Consider the following 15,492-nt stretch of genomic DNA (forward strand, 5'->3'; position numbering starts at 1 on the left):
GTGGAAGAAACTTTGACCAGAAAATCCTAGGGTTAAGGAAATCCGGCCCCTCATCTTCCTTTGGGGAGTTATTGCCCCTAAGCAGCAACATGACACAACGAGTGTTTCAATCTTATCCTATTTTGTTTGTTTAACAAAGCAAAGCACACGCGCGTTATTTATATGCCTCGAATTTCAAAACTATCCACCTTTCTTAAAATTTAAAATTGTAAATAAGGATAACAAACTAAACATTTCATGATATTTCTTTGTGGTTTTATAAGTGAATATGACTAAGCATTTTATTTCATTTCATTCTTCACATACTTCAAGTAAGTATTTCGCTAAAAATTTATATAAAATATAGTTTTTTTCTTTTCTTATATCATGTTCTTTATGATTTGCGAGCATTAAAATTAAATAAAGTTCGGAAAACATCTGTATTTTAACTGACAGTCGAAGTGCAATCCAGCCTATGACATATTGTATAGTTGGAGATAATACAGGAGTGGTTATATTTTGGACAAGCTGAAATGGCTTTCATATTTTTGCAAGATGCACTTGAAACGGATTCCTTCGCACGTTAACATAGTTAGCGACAAAATTACTGACACCAGGTAAAATGTGACACATTTCAACCCCTTGGTTCTTTGACTCCTCATACCTATTCGGAACTTCATCCCACTTAAAATAGCAGTAATAAACAGGGTTAGTGATGACGTAGATAATCGATCGTCATCCTCTCCTTCTGCGTATTTCAAATATTGTCTTGAACTGAATTCTCAACATGGTATTTTCCACTTAACACAAAGTGACATGAAAGTGAGTAAATCGGACAAAATTCTGTGAACTATCTATTATCTTCATTTAACTGTCTTAAGTAGTTCGTTTGGATAGAAAATAATCGATTAGATGCAATAGCATCATCGATTTTCATTTTTATGACAATTAAATTGAAAAAAAAACTGATGAATGGGTTTTTAGTTTTCGGTTTTAAAATGGAATGATGCTAATAGTACTAATTCGTTTAGAAGAAGATTTAAATAAAAAAAACCACCATGTTATTATTTGCAATAATGAATTGTTAATTTTAGAATAGGTACTATCGAAACAAAAAAAATATTCTGTTCGAAAAAACAAAATTAATGGAGAAATAGTACTAATTGCAGCTGTCAAATTATTAGCTTTTTCGACTCGAAACTAGCCGTATTCAAGAAAAATCATGGGAAGTTAGGATGGGTCTATAAAGTGAATGGGATAAGATCTTTCTCCTATTTTGAATTCACTCTATACTATGATAATCACAAACGTGAACTGACATGTTATTTTGTCATTCTGGATTATTAGGGGCTATTTCAGTAGCATTCGAATTCAAGTTGATAGCCCAATTTTTCAAAACAATCAAAAATTTCCCAGACTGGAAAGATATGTGAGTGAGTTTCATGAACATTCAAATGCCTCATTACATCTCAATTGGCTTTTAAAATCTCATGCTTTATAAAAATATCCTGGACCTGCTAAAAGTGCAAATACACCAAAATCAGTATTCACACAATTCGGCAGATCAGTGAGATCAAGTCCTCAGTGTAGAAATTGATACTCTTGGCCATCGCAGCATTATTTATTTTATTTCTGAAAGCTGTGAGTGGCATCAGTTGGCTTGTTTATAATATTCATGGAACGTTTGTGTTTTTGTGTTTGTCGTTAATTCTTACCTGTTTTATTTATAATAAATATTTCGTCTTAGTTAATTCTTCGTATTTATTTAATAATTCCAAACTCAATCTTTAATATTTATAAACCCTGCAAGCTGCAAAGTTTTTAGAACCGTTTGCAGCATTTGGCGCCTAGAACACTGACACGACAAGTAAGTTGTATTTGAACTAAAGATTGACGTTATGGAACAGAGAATTTTAAGGTCAGTTCTTACAAAACAATATGATTCACTAATTAAATTATTGGAAAGTGAAACCAGGGATAAAACAGATATTTCGGTAAGATTTTAATCATTTACGGAACATTTTAAATTTCTAAAAGAAGCAGACGATAAAATATATCATGATCTTTTAAAGAAAGAAAACGTTACTACCGAAATTGAAGAAGACCTAATGAATTCAAATGAGTATTCTATTAAATTTTATCAGATTCAACAATTAATTGAGTCTTTAGACGGACGTGAAAGTAATTTGAAGGCTCGTTTGTCTAACTGAAATAAGCGACAAGTATGATTACCGAAAATTGAACTGAAGAAATGCGAGGGTGATTTTTAGAGTTGGTTTGGATTTTGGTCACAGTTTTCAAAAATTCATAACGGTGATAATCTGGATAATGAGGATAAATTTGAATATTTATTCCAATGCATGAAACCAAATTCTCCGGACTATAAATTAGTCGAAAAGTTTCCTACCTCGAAAGAAAATTATGAAAAGGAGATTAATCTTTTAAAATTAAGATTTTGGAAGGATGAATTTTTAATTAAATATTACGTAATCGAAATTTTAAATTTATTATTATAGAAAGAAAGTGTAAAATCTGTATCTGAATTATATGATTCTTTAGAAACCCAACTTAGAGCTTGGTATACCGAAAGAGAAATATGCAGCCATGCTATTTCCTTTAGTAGAGTCAGCTTTAAGAGATATCACTTTTAAGACATGGGATCGCTGTCGTGTTTCTAAAAATGTTTCAACGGCTGACCATTCCAAATGCTTTACGGAATTGCTTAAATTTTGAAAAGTTGAAGAGAGATTAAAATTAAGAAAGAACTCTCTTGAAAATGTTGCTGAAAGCAGTTTCAGGATAAATAAACCTAGAGATATCCTAACAGCGACTACATTAGGATCAGCAAGAAATTCTCAAGTTAAAGATAGGAGATGTATTTTTTACTCAAGAACGACTCCTAATACACAGGATTGTGCTACTGTTTTAGATCCATCTTTTGAAGAACGTAGTGCAGTTTTAAAAAAGAAAGGGGCCTGCTTTAAATGTTCAGAACAGGTCACCGCTCATCTAACTGTTGAGTTCTTGTGTGATGCGTAATATGCAAAAAGGAGCATTCCCAAATTATGTATCCTAATTCTATTAATCATGATATTACGAAGTTTGACCAAAAAGAACCGAAAATTGTAAATACATAAAATCCACTTCATCTAATTTTTCGTTTTCGTATTTACAATCTTTGATTGCACATGTTGTTATTGGTAACCAAAAGATTCCTGTGAGAGTATTATGTGATTCTGGCTCCCAAAAGAGTTACATTAAGAACTCATGTGCGAAAGATTGTAGATTGGTTCCATACGGTAAAATTGCATTATCACAAGTTCTATTTGGCGACAAGAAAACGCCATTAATGACACATAATTTGTTCGAAGTTCAATTGTCAGCTCAAGATTCTGAATCTGATTTGGTACTTGAATTAATTGGTACTGATCAAATTTACACTACTATACCAAAATTTCATAATGAGAAAATTTATAAATTCCTCAGGAATAAAAATATAGTTTTTAGTCATTATTCAATTGAAGATGCCAAAAGTACCGAAGACACTCAGATATTACTAGATGCTGATGCTTGGACAAAAATTATTACTCCTGATACGGTTTCGGTTGATAAAAATTTATTGGCAATCAGAACGACTCTAGGATAGACCCTTATTTGTAGCAAACAAGATTTTACTTTTGAAATTTCTACCTTACTGGTGTCCATGACATATTCCTCTAAAATTTCTAAATTTTGGAAATTAGAAGCATTGGGTGTTTCAGATCCTGTAGAAAGAATTACTCAAGAAGAAGAAAATGAGAAAGTAACTAAGTTTTTTGAGGAAACTACAAGACGAAATAATACTGGTCGCTATGTTGTGCGTCTTCCTTTTATTGGCAACCATCTTTCTCTGTAATTCAATCGAGAAGCTGCTTTGAAAAGATTCTAATTAGAAAATTAAAGTAACTCTGAAGATTTCAAGATTATGAGGATGTAATAAATGAGTGGTTGAATGAAGGAATGACAGAGTTAGTGCCAACGCCAAACGGTTGGGGGGGGGGGGAAATCATTACTTACCACATCGGGCAGTATTTAAGGATAGTATCACAACCAAGGCCAGGCCAGTGTTTGATGCCTTATAGAAGATAAAAGGGAAATTCAATCTTCCCACAGCATCATAGTGGGGGGAGATTCCGGGAAAGGTTGATTAAGGTTTTAGAAGATGTTCTTCGGAAAAATTTGGGTCATGCCATATGAAGAATTTTTAACTTTGCTTTGTGAATCTTTGACGAACAACAGATCTCTAACTTATGTTTCAGAAGATAGTGAAGACTTAATAACATTAAGGCCATCTATATTTATCCAAAGCTTATCTTGTAACTGTGTAGGTGACTTGGATGAGATTCAACCTATAAGTTTGACTGAAAGATGGAAATATTTGCAGCGTGTCAGAGAAGCACGGTTTCAAAAGGAATATTTAGACTTTCTTAGTAACACTCCTAGCGGACAGAGAAGAAATATCAAGATGGATGACATAGTTATTATCGGAAATGTTTAGACAGGACAGGATTCTATGTAGGTCGAGTGATAGAAATAATCAGAGGGAAAGACAACATCACCAGTCTGGGGAAATTATAGACATCAGCTGGAATTATTAATAGTAGGACTGGGCTATAAATCGATATATCGCGACATATCGATTTAACGCCTATATCGGCAAACCGATACAGCGACTTTCGTTCCAGACGATAAATCAGAAATATGATTTAAGCCGTCGAGTGAAGAAGAACGCAAAACGATATAACGATATAGCGATATAGCGATACACGCAAGGACCTTCTCTTACGTTCCGATGCCAACTCGAGCTGTGGAAGACGATATTCGTTTCGTTATGTTGAGATGGCCTTGACTGATGAGCGGTAGAATCAGAATCAGTTTTGAGAACATATATCGTGATCTCACATGTTCGTTTTCGCACCTCTTGAAATCGTTTCTTGTAGATTATTTTCTATGGGATTAACTTCGTGATCGCCGTCGTAACCTTGTTCTGAACGCAATCTATTGTTGTTGAAAAGAATTTATTGAACTTTTTGTTGATTGTGTTGAACTTTTGTGATTCAACGCTAATTGTTGAAAAGAATTTATAAAGAAGAGTTTCTTCATTAATTAGGTAAGTTTTTTATTTATTTTCTGACAAAACTTTTTTTTCATTTTTAAATGTGAAAATTATCCGAAATCTAATTTAAGGCGCCCATAAGGAATTAAATTACAAAGTAAATAAATTTGTTAGGTTATTTTTTTACTTTCTCTTAATATATTAAAAACCTTTTGGATAAAACTTCTAATAATTTAATGGGCTTCTATTACTGTTTTTAAATTTAAAAATCTTGAGTTGTTTTTATTTTTAGAAAGTTAAAGCAAAACTTATTTTTTGGACATAAGTCAATAAAATTTGTTTGTTCAAAAGAATTTGAAAAGTTTGCGAATTTTATTCATTTCTTTTTTTAATCAATTACTACTTCGTTTTATTAGAGAGTAAAATCATTATTTTTTTTTAATTTTCGTTTTATATTATTAGTTAATTAGCTAAATATATTACCGAATATCACAATTCTTTTGTTTTTATTTTTAAGAAATTAAACCTTACTTTGTTTTTCGTTCATAATTCGGTCATTATTTAATTTAATTTAATTATTTATATGAAATAATAATAAAAATAGTGTTTAAAAAGCATTTTTTTTCTACAATTTATTTAGCTCTTTGTTTCAAGCATACAAATAATTTTTTAACGAACTTATTTTTTAAATTTTCTTCCTATGCTGTTTGGTAAATATATTGAAAAATTTTCAATTTTTTTTTTATTATTTATTTTTAAACTAAGAAATCTTTCGTTATTTGCGTGATCATTTTTAGAAAATATAACAAAACTTGTGTTTACTTTTTCATTAAGAATTTGAACATTACGATCGAACTGAATAATTCTGTAATTATTTACGCATAATAGTACAAACAAATATTGATTTGTTAAAAAAAGTTTCGTTTTTTTTTTTAAACGTTTTTAACACTTTGTTTTAAGCGTAATTTCTTAACAAACTTTTTTTTTAATTTTTTAAATTTTCTTTCAATAATTTGAGCTAGATATATTTATAAAATTCCCTTTTTATTTTTAAACTGAGAAATCTTTCAGAGAACGAAAATTTTAAAAAATTATAACAAATCTTATGCTTACTTTTTAGTTTAAAATTCGAACATTTTTAATTTTAAACTTTGGCTTTTAGTAAATCTAACTTTTATTTTAATTAAAATATGTTTTGAAATTTTAAAATCAGCTTTTGTTTAATAACAATATTTTTTTTCATTAAGGGTGTTTTTTTTATCTATCTCTTTTCTTTAATTTTTTAAAAAAATTTCAAATTCAAAATTTCTATAGTAATTCTTTAATTTCTAAAAAGTTGCAGTATTGATAAAATAATATAAAATCTGGTTTTTTATTTTTGCTAATTTTTTTTACACAAATTTTTTTTTTGTAATAATTTATTAACTTAACATTTACTCTTTTTTCCTGTTCTAAAAAATATTTAATGCAGAATTTTTCAATTTTATTAATATTTAATTGGAATTGTTTTAAATTTGTTATAAATAATTATGATAGATGCTTATAGTTTAAATTTTATTGGTAAAGTTTAATAATATCCTTTTTATTTATCTTAAGCTATTTTCAGGTTTAACGTGTCCTCTCCATTGCTCTAAAATGTAAAACAATTTATAATAATTTTGCTAAACTCTATATAAATTTGTCATGAATACGTTCAAAAAGAGATTAATACAAAAATTTATAAGGCATATTGTTTATTTCTTTATATATATATATATATATATATATATATATATATATATATATATAGTTTTTATCTTGAGATTTGTTACTCATTTCGATAGATATAAAAACTATTCGAAATAGCTTTGAACTTTATTAATTCACTTTTTTATATATTAAGTAAATATCTTACTTTCTAAATTTTTCATTTGTTTTGTAATATTAAATAATTTTAATATCAGTACTGTATCAATAAAACATATGCCTATTTCATTGGTACATATATACAAAAAATTCTATTATTATTAGGAAATATAAATTTTGTATCAACTGTAAAATAAGCCTTTTTGATTCTTGATAATACGATTTCAAATAGTAGTTTTAATTTATTTGTAAATTTTTGGTTTAGGGTAGTTAGTTGAATAGTGAAAAAAAAGTGCTTTGGGTAACACATATATTTGTTTCATTTTTAAGAGATTTATTCTAACAGCTTTTTTTTACTGTATTGACCCACCAAGTTTTCATGAACGATGAAAACGATTATTTTTTTTACTTAAATTGCAGCTTTTTAGAAACCTTACTGTAATATTTTACCATCAATGTGAAATAAAGTTGTAATTCTATTTTTAGGCACTTTAAGATGTATCCGATTAATCGTACTCTTGATTGTCCTAAATATGAACAACTTGTTTCTAAAAAAAAATGTAAAAGTCTTGTTTGGAAATATTTTGGACAGCCAGCAGATATTAAAGGTCAGTTGGTTGCACAAAATATTGCTGTCTGTAAAACTTGTAAGTATCCTGTTTCAGCCAAAGGTGGAAGCACAACAAATTTGATGACTCATCTTAAGATTTATCATCCTTTAACATTTTCCGATGTTACCTCTTCAAATAAACAGCTCCAAAATGCATCACCTTCTTTTGTTGATAATATAAGTCAGAGTAGCACTTCTTCAAGCAAAAATGAATTCATTGATGTAGATGATGCTCCTGTGCCTCCAGCAAAAAAACAAAGAACACTGCATGAATTCCAACCCCTTGGTGGAAATTGCTTAAAAAAGTATAACGATGCTGTTTCAAAATTTATAGTTGAGACATTACAGCCATTTAGTGTAGTGGAATCACAATCGTTTAAAAATATGGTTCATATTCTGAATCCTAGGTACAAAGTACCCTGCAGAAAATATTTTTCAACTACAGCTATACCCAGACTTTTCGAAAATGTAGTTGACACTATAAAAAGGCACCTTTTAGCTATTGATTCCAATAATGTTTCAATAACTACTGATTGCTGGACTTCATTGTCTAATATTCCTTATATAGCTATAACTGTGCATTTCATAAATTCGCAATGGGAGCTTCAATCCGCCTGCCTGACTTGCAAACCATTTAACGAAGATCATACAAGTCAAAATATAGCAGAAGCAATGACAAGCATTTTGTCAGATTGGGACTTAGATATTGCTAACATAACATCATGTACTACTGATAATGGCAGAAATATTCTAAAGGCAGTATCATTACTAGAAATACCACATGTTCCCTGCTTTGGACACACTATTAATATTGGTGTTAACAAAGCTTTGGAAATACCAAGCATTAAAAAGGCAGTATCAAGGGTTAGAAAATTACAGAATGCTCTTGCACATAGCTGGAAGATGGTACGAGATTTCCGGAAAGCACAAGAATTAATGCAAATGAATGTTGTTTCACTACCTAGTGCTTGCATAACTAGGTGGTGGAGCATCTTGAAATTGTGTAAGAGATTCTTAGAGAATCAATTGCCTATCCGCAAATTGCTTCAAGACTATCCATCAAAAAAACATCTGATGGCGGATAGTAATGAAGTGAATACATTAGAGGAAATAGTCAATGCTACAAAACTTTTGGAAGAGATATCGAAAAATCTTTCAGGAGAAGGATATACTACTGCATCATCAATTTTGCCTCTTTTAAGAAAAGTAAATAAGAGTTTAAGAGAGCTTCCTTCAGACAACTCTATGCAAAAACAAATAAAATCAGAACTCTTATCATCTTTAATAAGGTATGAAAAACCTGAGCTAATGTCTTTATTAAGACTAAGCTCATTTTGTGATCCAAGATTTCGCTTAAATTTTATAGATGAGCCAGAACAAACTAAAATGATTGTATTAGAAAAGATGATAGCATTGTATGAAATAGAAGATGCTCAAAGTGTCGCAACCGTTGAAAACCCAAAAGTATTAGAAGACACTAAAAAAGGTTTAGAGAAACTTTTAGAGAGTGATGAGGACGATGATACTTTAAATGTTAACATTCTGACACCATCATGTAAGGCAGAAAGAGAGTTCAATAATTTCATTTCTATGCCAAAAGTAGGCTTAAATGATGATCCACTCAAGTGGTGGAAAATGAATGAACATAATTTTCCGACTTTGAAACTTCTCGCCAGGAAATATTTGACCGTTCAAGGATCCAGTGTACCGTCAGAGAGAGTTTTTAGTACTGGGGGCAATGTCGTTAGAAAAAACAGAGCATCTTTATCACCTAAACATTCGGAAATGCTGATATTTTTATTTCAAAATAAAAATTTCATATGAAGTTTCAATTTTGCTACTTATCAAAGTTATTTTTATATGGCTCATTTAGTAAAATTATTTTTTACGGCTTTAAACTTTTTTTTTCAAAATTTAATTCACTTAAACTAATTGATTTTCAAATAATTCATAAACCTATCTTTTTAAACTTTCTTTGATTTCTAGTTAAAAGCTTAGTAAAGTATCTAACTTAAATTAAGACTGCTTATACCTTATAAACGATAAAGAAGTGCAAATATTTCATTCTGTATCTACACACATTTTTTCAATAAATATTTTAAGTAAGATTTGTACATCTTAGTCAATTTATTTAATATCTTTCTTAAGCAAAACATATATATTTTCAAATTTATAAATTGATTTAAATCAATCTGCGTATGAAGTCTTGATAGAAATCTGACTTTCTGTGCCTTAAAGTAAATGAAATTAAAAAATACTATATCGCGATACATCGCTATATCGCGATGCAAAACTGACGATACATCACGATATATAATTTCTAATATCGCCCAGTCCTAATTAATAGGCCTATTCGGCGTATTTTCCATCTGTAATTAAATTCAGAAAATGATATATTTTCTTCTGCAGACTGCAATGTAAAAAATAGCCTAAGTTTTCAAGGAGAAGACAATAACGCATCCCAAATTCAATGTAGAAAATATGTTACAAGGGTCATTAAAAAAACATGTTTTGGAAGAGAATTTTATCCTCCTAAAAAACTCAACATATGAACTAATAATTTTAGATTGAAATTTAAAGTCAAATTTTAAAATTAAATTTATATAAATTGAAAAATTTCTATTTAACAAGGGGGGAGAATGAAGAAAATTATACTCTTTGCCACCGCAGCATTATTTATTTTATTTCTAAAAGCTGTGAGTGGCTTCAGTTGGCTTGTTTATAATTTTCATGGAACGTTTGTGTTTTTGTGCTTGTTGTTAATTCTTACCTGTTTTATTTATAATAAATGTTTTGTCCAAGTTAATTCTTCGTATTTCATTTAATAATTTCAAACTCAATCTTTAATATTTATAAACCCTGCAAGCTTGATAAGTTTTTAGAACCGTTTGCAGCACTCATCGAGTGACTGGAACAGGATGCTATGCACACAAAATCTTGTAGATTCACTTCTTAACCTAATCCAGTTGTTGAGTACGGCAAGAAATATACCCTATTTCTTCCACTCCTATATTTTATTAAACCAAATTCTTAAAAGAAATACAAAAATTTCAACATATTTCTAAACATAAACTCGAGTTCTATTGTACAAGTTAAAAGTTATTGACGACATAAGAAAACGCTTTTACCTAATTCTCCAAAATACAAAAATTATCTACTTCTTATTTCAAAACGTAAAACACCAGTTATGGATGTTAATGTATATTTAGCATAGTGAGATAATACAATAAGTTAATATAGTAGGATAAAGTACTTATTATTTTAGATAAGGTACAAAATGTAATTTTTCATGTTCTATATTTTTGTCTGGTGATATTCACTCCGCAATGAATTCATTGTTATCAAGCACGCTAAAGTATCAAATCAAATCTTAAGAGTAAAGACACTTAAGATTATATACACTTCTATAAATTCAAGTTAATTACAGTAGATATGCAGTTCAATTTACTGTAACATATCCAACATAATAATGACGATGCAAATTTTATTGGTAACTAAAAAAATTGAATGATCTTTGAACAAGCATGAAAGCTTTTTCAAGGATTACAAACAGCTAAGTAAGAAGATCAAACTGAATTAAAGTATATAACAAACATATAAACGCATTCTTTTAGTGGCGATTATGGTTAAATACATTCATTTGGAATTGAAAATCATTTAGTATTGGTACTCATCTAAGTGGGTATTGGAAAATCAGCGGAAATACGCGGAATACAGTTTCAAATATCTCTCTGCGTTTAGCATATCGAATAAAGTCTGGCTGTATTTGAATATTGATGGACTAATATGCAAAAATGTTGGCAATATAATATTTAGATATCGATTTAAACTATGCCCTTTTCATTCGGTGCAGGACTGTTTTAAATTTTACTGTTTGCAACCTGTTGAAAATAATGTGCTTTTTTTCAGAAAGCAAGATTCATTTCACCAGTTCGCATTGAAATTATTAAAGGATTCGATGATACCAGTTGCATGGAAGATAGTAGGGGAAAAAAACATTTCAAAAAAGGTCATTCGCATAATTATATTCCTAGCTTGTGCTTTTGGTTTCTTTTATCAAACCTTAAGATTTATGGAATTGTATTGGAAATATGAAACAAATGTTGGTGTGGAAGTGTCACACAATGAGGAAATTGAACTCCCAGCATTTACTTTATGCAACTATAATGGGTAAGTCCTTAAATTCCTATCTTTAAAGTTAAGATAAGTGTTTAGAGGACATGAAAACCTTAGTGAATTACTTCTCCTAAATCTTATTTATTTATAAAAGAACAGGGTCTGGAAAAAGAACCTCCCACATAATTCAAAACGCAGTAACGAAAAAAAAAAAAAAGAAAGAAACATTCTGAACCATATATTCTACATTACTTAGTTTTAAAAGTTATGCCCGATAAATGGTTCCCTTAGTTGTTAACACATTGACATGCTAAGGTGCTGAGCACTTTGGACATTACTGGAGGAATGCCGTCACACCCAGCACATTTTCCGACGTTGTTACAGTCTGAGGTCGGCCAGGCGATTTTTTTTTTAATGCACCACGTGTTGCTCGAAAGTTTTCTACCCTAATTAGAATAATTTTGTATTTCATGTCGGACAAGTACGAACCGATTACTCGTTAAGCAGTAATCACAGAGCAACCATTAAGAGTATACTCATCCACAACAAATGCACGTAGCTAACCACGCCAGACTGTGGAACAAAAATCATTTTTTGTGGTCAAAAATAAAAAAATGAAGTTGTAAGAAAAAAAATCTCAATAAGGTTTTTTGTAGTAAAATGTCCAAGGAATATGACGGTGTATTTTTTTTTTTTTTTTGGTTTATTAATGGAAATAGCAATCAAATGGAACCAAAGTCGAAATAAAAAAAAATTAAATTTTTGAGTCAAATTTTTATTAACATGATAAATCCTTATAGTAAATAAAAATATTAAAACTATGCATGATTTATAAATAAATGTTTTTCTAAGATATATATGAATTCATTACATATTTTATATAAATACTATTAAAACCAGAGCCATTTCCCTATTTCTGTCCTGTACAATGAAATTGTAACTTTAGGGTGCTCTATAAAAAAAGCCTTACATTGCCGAGGTAAAAAAAAATTGTACATTTGTTTGGTATATATACTCAAGAACTAAAAAAAATTAGCTGCGAATATTTGCGAATTTGTCTGATATATCGATTTTTATAGTTCGTGTCATTTTTATAATAATGATAAAATTAATGGAAAAATTATAAAAATAAACTTGAGATTATTATTTTTGTTATAAAATTTTTTTATGTCTAGCAAAATCGATTCATTATTTTTTTTAAATTCGATAATCGAATTTGTAACTAACAATCTTAAATATTTTGATTAAATTTATTTAGTTTAAAATTGTTTTGATAAATATTTGCGATTTTACATCCGTTACTTTATTTATTAAAATTATTAACCACAAATCTGTAATCAAAGATCTCAAAAACTACTAGTAAATAATTTTTATTTATATATTTACAATTTTTTTGATAATCATCCGCCATTTTGTTTTTTTTTTAAAATTTTGACTTTATATTTGAAATTAGCGACCATTTTAACCATTTTTAACTAACAAAAAATCCAATATATTATTAGTATTAAATTGACAGACGAGTAAAGTAGACTATCATCTACTAGAAAAAAAAACAAATACCTTATTTTAAATGTTATTATATTAGTTAATTACAATTTTTGACAGTCGTGCACTTGTTACAATTGTCCCCACTTACGGGGTCAATTGTAACAGTTCATAAATTCAACTAAAGCATAATTAATTATGCGTATTATCATAGTTGTGATATATTTTTATATTGATCAAAATAGTAGTTATATATTAGGAGTAAAAATAATAATGAGCAAAGACCTAAAGGGTTAAACTTTTAACTTTAAGGGGTTAAAAATTTTAATTTATGCTGTGAAAGGTGACAAATAAAATAATGCACATGCAACATAATATAAATGATATAGGAAACTGTTGGTGGTTCGTAAAGAGTTAAGTAATGGTTTGTAAACATAAGATTATTGATTTTCAGCTGTTACAACGTCCCTTTATTTATTGTTATAATCGTCCCCAAGACGCCATTTCAGCTTCATTTGTTAAAAACAATGTTTGTTAATGAACAAAACTAATCTTTTTTTTTTATTTAAGTGTTAATTAAGGTGTCCACTTACATATTCGGTTAATAATTTTTATTTGTTTAAACAAAATTACTTTGCTACAATATAATATTCTACTACCAAAAAAAGTACTTAAGTAGCGTGAAAATATCTTTTGTGATGTAACTCTTTCAAAAGTACATAAAAATGGTTGCCAGCAGGGGTGTACATGCAGATTTATTAAATACACCTAGTGCTCCACCCAGGAACCAAATCTAAAGCCCGACATTCGAAATTTTTGCTCTGTTACAATCGTACCCTGTTACAATTGACCCTACTCTCCCCTACATTCTGACAAGAAGTTATCTTATTTTAGTATACCTTATTTTAAAAATTATAACAAAAAATATTTTACCTCACATAAATATATTAATTTCGGAAGCAAAATGTGTATGGTTTCATGACTTTTTTTGTGAAGGTTACAAGAGGTGTATATTATGGGTGATCTAAAACATCCAGCATTGTAAGACAAAACAAATTCATGCAATTTAGAGAGCAACTGTATTTAACGTAATTTGAGAGTTACGACAAGAAATTTCAAAGTTTTGTCTGGATTGGGGTAGCGAAGGAGAATAAGATATCGGAATAAGTTGTTATAAGCAGCAATATATCTTTCGAACTTAGCTTGATTAATCATTAAAATTAGGCTAATAATGTTTTCGAAACTCTTTCGCAAAGAAAATTTGAAAGCTACAGTTCAAGTGCGCTTTACACTTGACGCAAAGCCTTAATTTTCATGTATAGGGGAGAGTCGGGTAGCCCCGCCCACTTAAGGAGTATTGCTTATATTTCTGTTTAATATTGAGTAATAATCAATATTTTTGTATGTTTCTATTGTTTTAACATCTAATTAAATAACGCAAAAAGAATAAACCGAAAAAAGAATAGTTTAACTTTAAAAAATAGAAAAAACATGTTTTTCAGCTCTTTTCAAAATGTGTCGGGTAGCCCCGCCCAGTTACAAAAATTATGTTTTTTGACTGCTTTTTCGGGTATAAATGAAAGTGACCAATGTATTGAGAATAGATATACCTCATTTATCATTTTTATCACAAAATTATTTTATTTATTACATATTTATATACTTTTAGTGAATTCTATCATTTAATAACAATCATTTAATAACAATCATTTAATAACAATCAGTTAATAACAACAATATTTGTTGTTAAAAATGTATATAACATTCAAATTTGAAGTAATAAAATAACAATCTTCGCAACCGTACATTTATCGACGAAATAAAATTGGGCGGTGATACCCGACATTCATGTGAGCGGGGCTACCCGAAATCCAATTTTTTTGTAAATTTGTAATTACTCGAACAATTTTTCACATATAAACTTCTTTCTTTGTGCAAATTAAACTTAAGACTTCATACTTTAATGCTGTATGTACAGAAAAAATTATTTTTTTAGTATTAAAATGAAGTTTACTCGAAACATTCAACCAATTTTTCTTAATTTCATGACTACACTCTAAAAACTGTACCTCTTAAATAAAAGGCACAAGCTAAATGTACCCTTTATTTTCTCGCGTTAGAAGCACATAACTAATGTGCCTTTAAAAATGAGAGACACCACAAGAAATGAAAGGCACCAAAGCAAACGCGAGTCAATGCGCGGTACGAAAGGATTTTACCGGTTCCCTGTGCCTCTCAAATGGGCTTCCCTTTTTTTTCTTCGGTACGATGTAACGGAGAAGAAGCGCATGCGCACATCAATGAAATATTTTATGACGAAATACAAATAATAAAAGCAGACGATAAAATTAGAACACCAGAA

At 29.3% G+C, this 15,492-nt stretch overlaps 1 protein-coding gene across 1 annotated transcript; it reads left to right on the forward strand.

The window, feature by feature from the left end:
- The first annotated feature begins 7,415 nt into the window (after positions 1 to 7,415).
- LOC147811017 (E3 SUMO-protein ligase ZBED1-like) lies at positions 7,416 to 9,353 on the forward strand. The gene has a single exon (XM_087162197.1). The coding sequence runs from the start codon at positions 7,416 to 7,418 to the stop codon at positions 9,351 to 9,353; it is 1,938 nt and encodes a 645-aa protein (XP_087018323.1).
- The last annotated feature ends 6,139 nt before the right edge of the window (positions 9,354 to 15,492 follow it).

Source organism: Parasteatoda tepidariorum, chromosome 4 (genome assembly GCF_982258835.1).
Source record: "Parasteatoda tepidariorum strain Cologne lab strain chromosome 4, Ptep-v5.0, whole genome shotgun sequence".
Classification (NCBI taxonomy): Eukaryota; Metazoa; Arthropoda; class Arachnida; order Araneae; family Theridiidae; genus Parasteatoda; species Parasteatoda tepidariorum.

Bases quoted from the DNA above. Each gene is read 5' to 3' on its own strand.
- LOC147811017 (XM_087162197.1), top strand. From the start codon at position 7,416: ATGTATCCGATTAATCGTACTCTTGATTGTCCTAAATATGAACAACTT.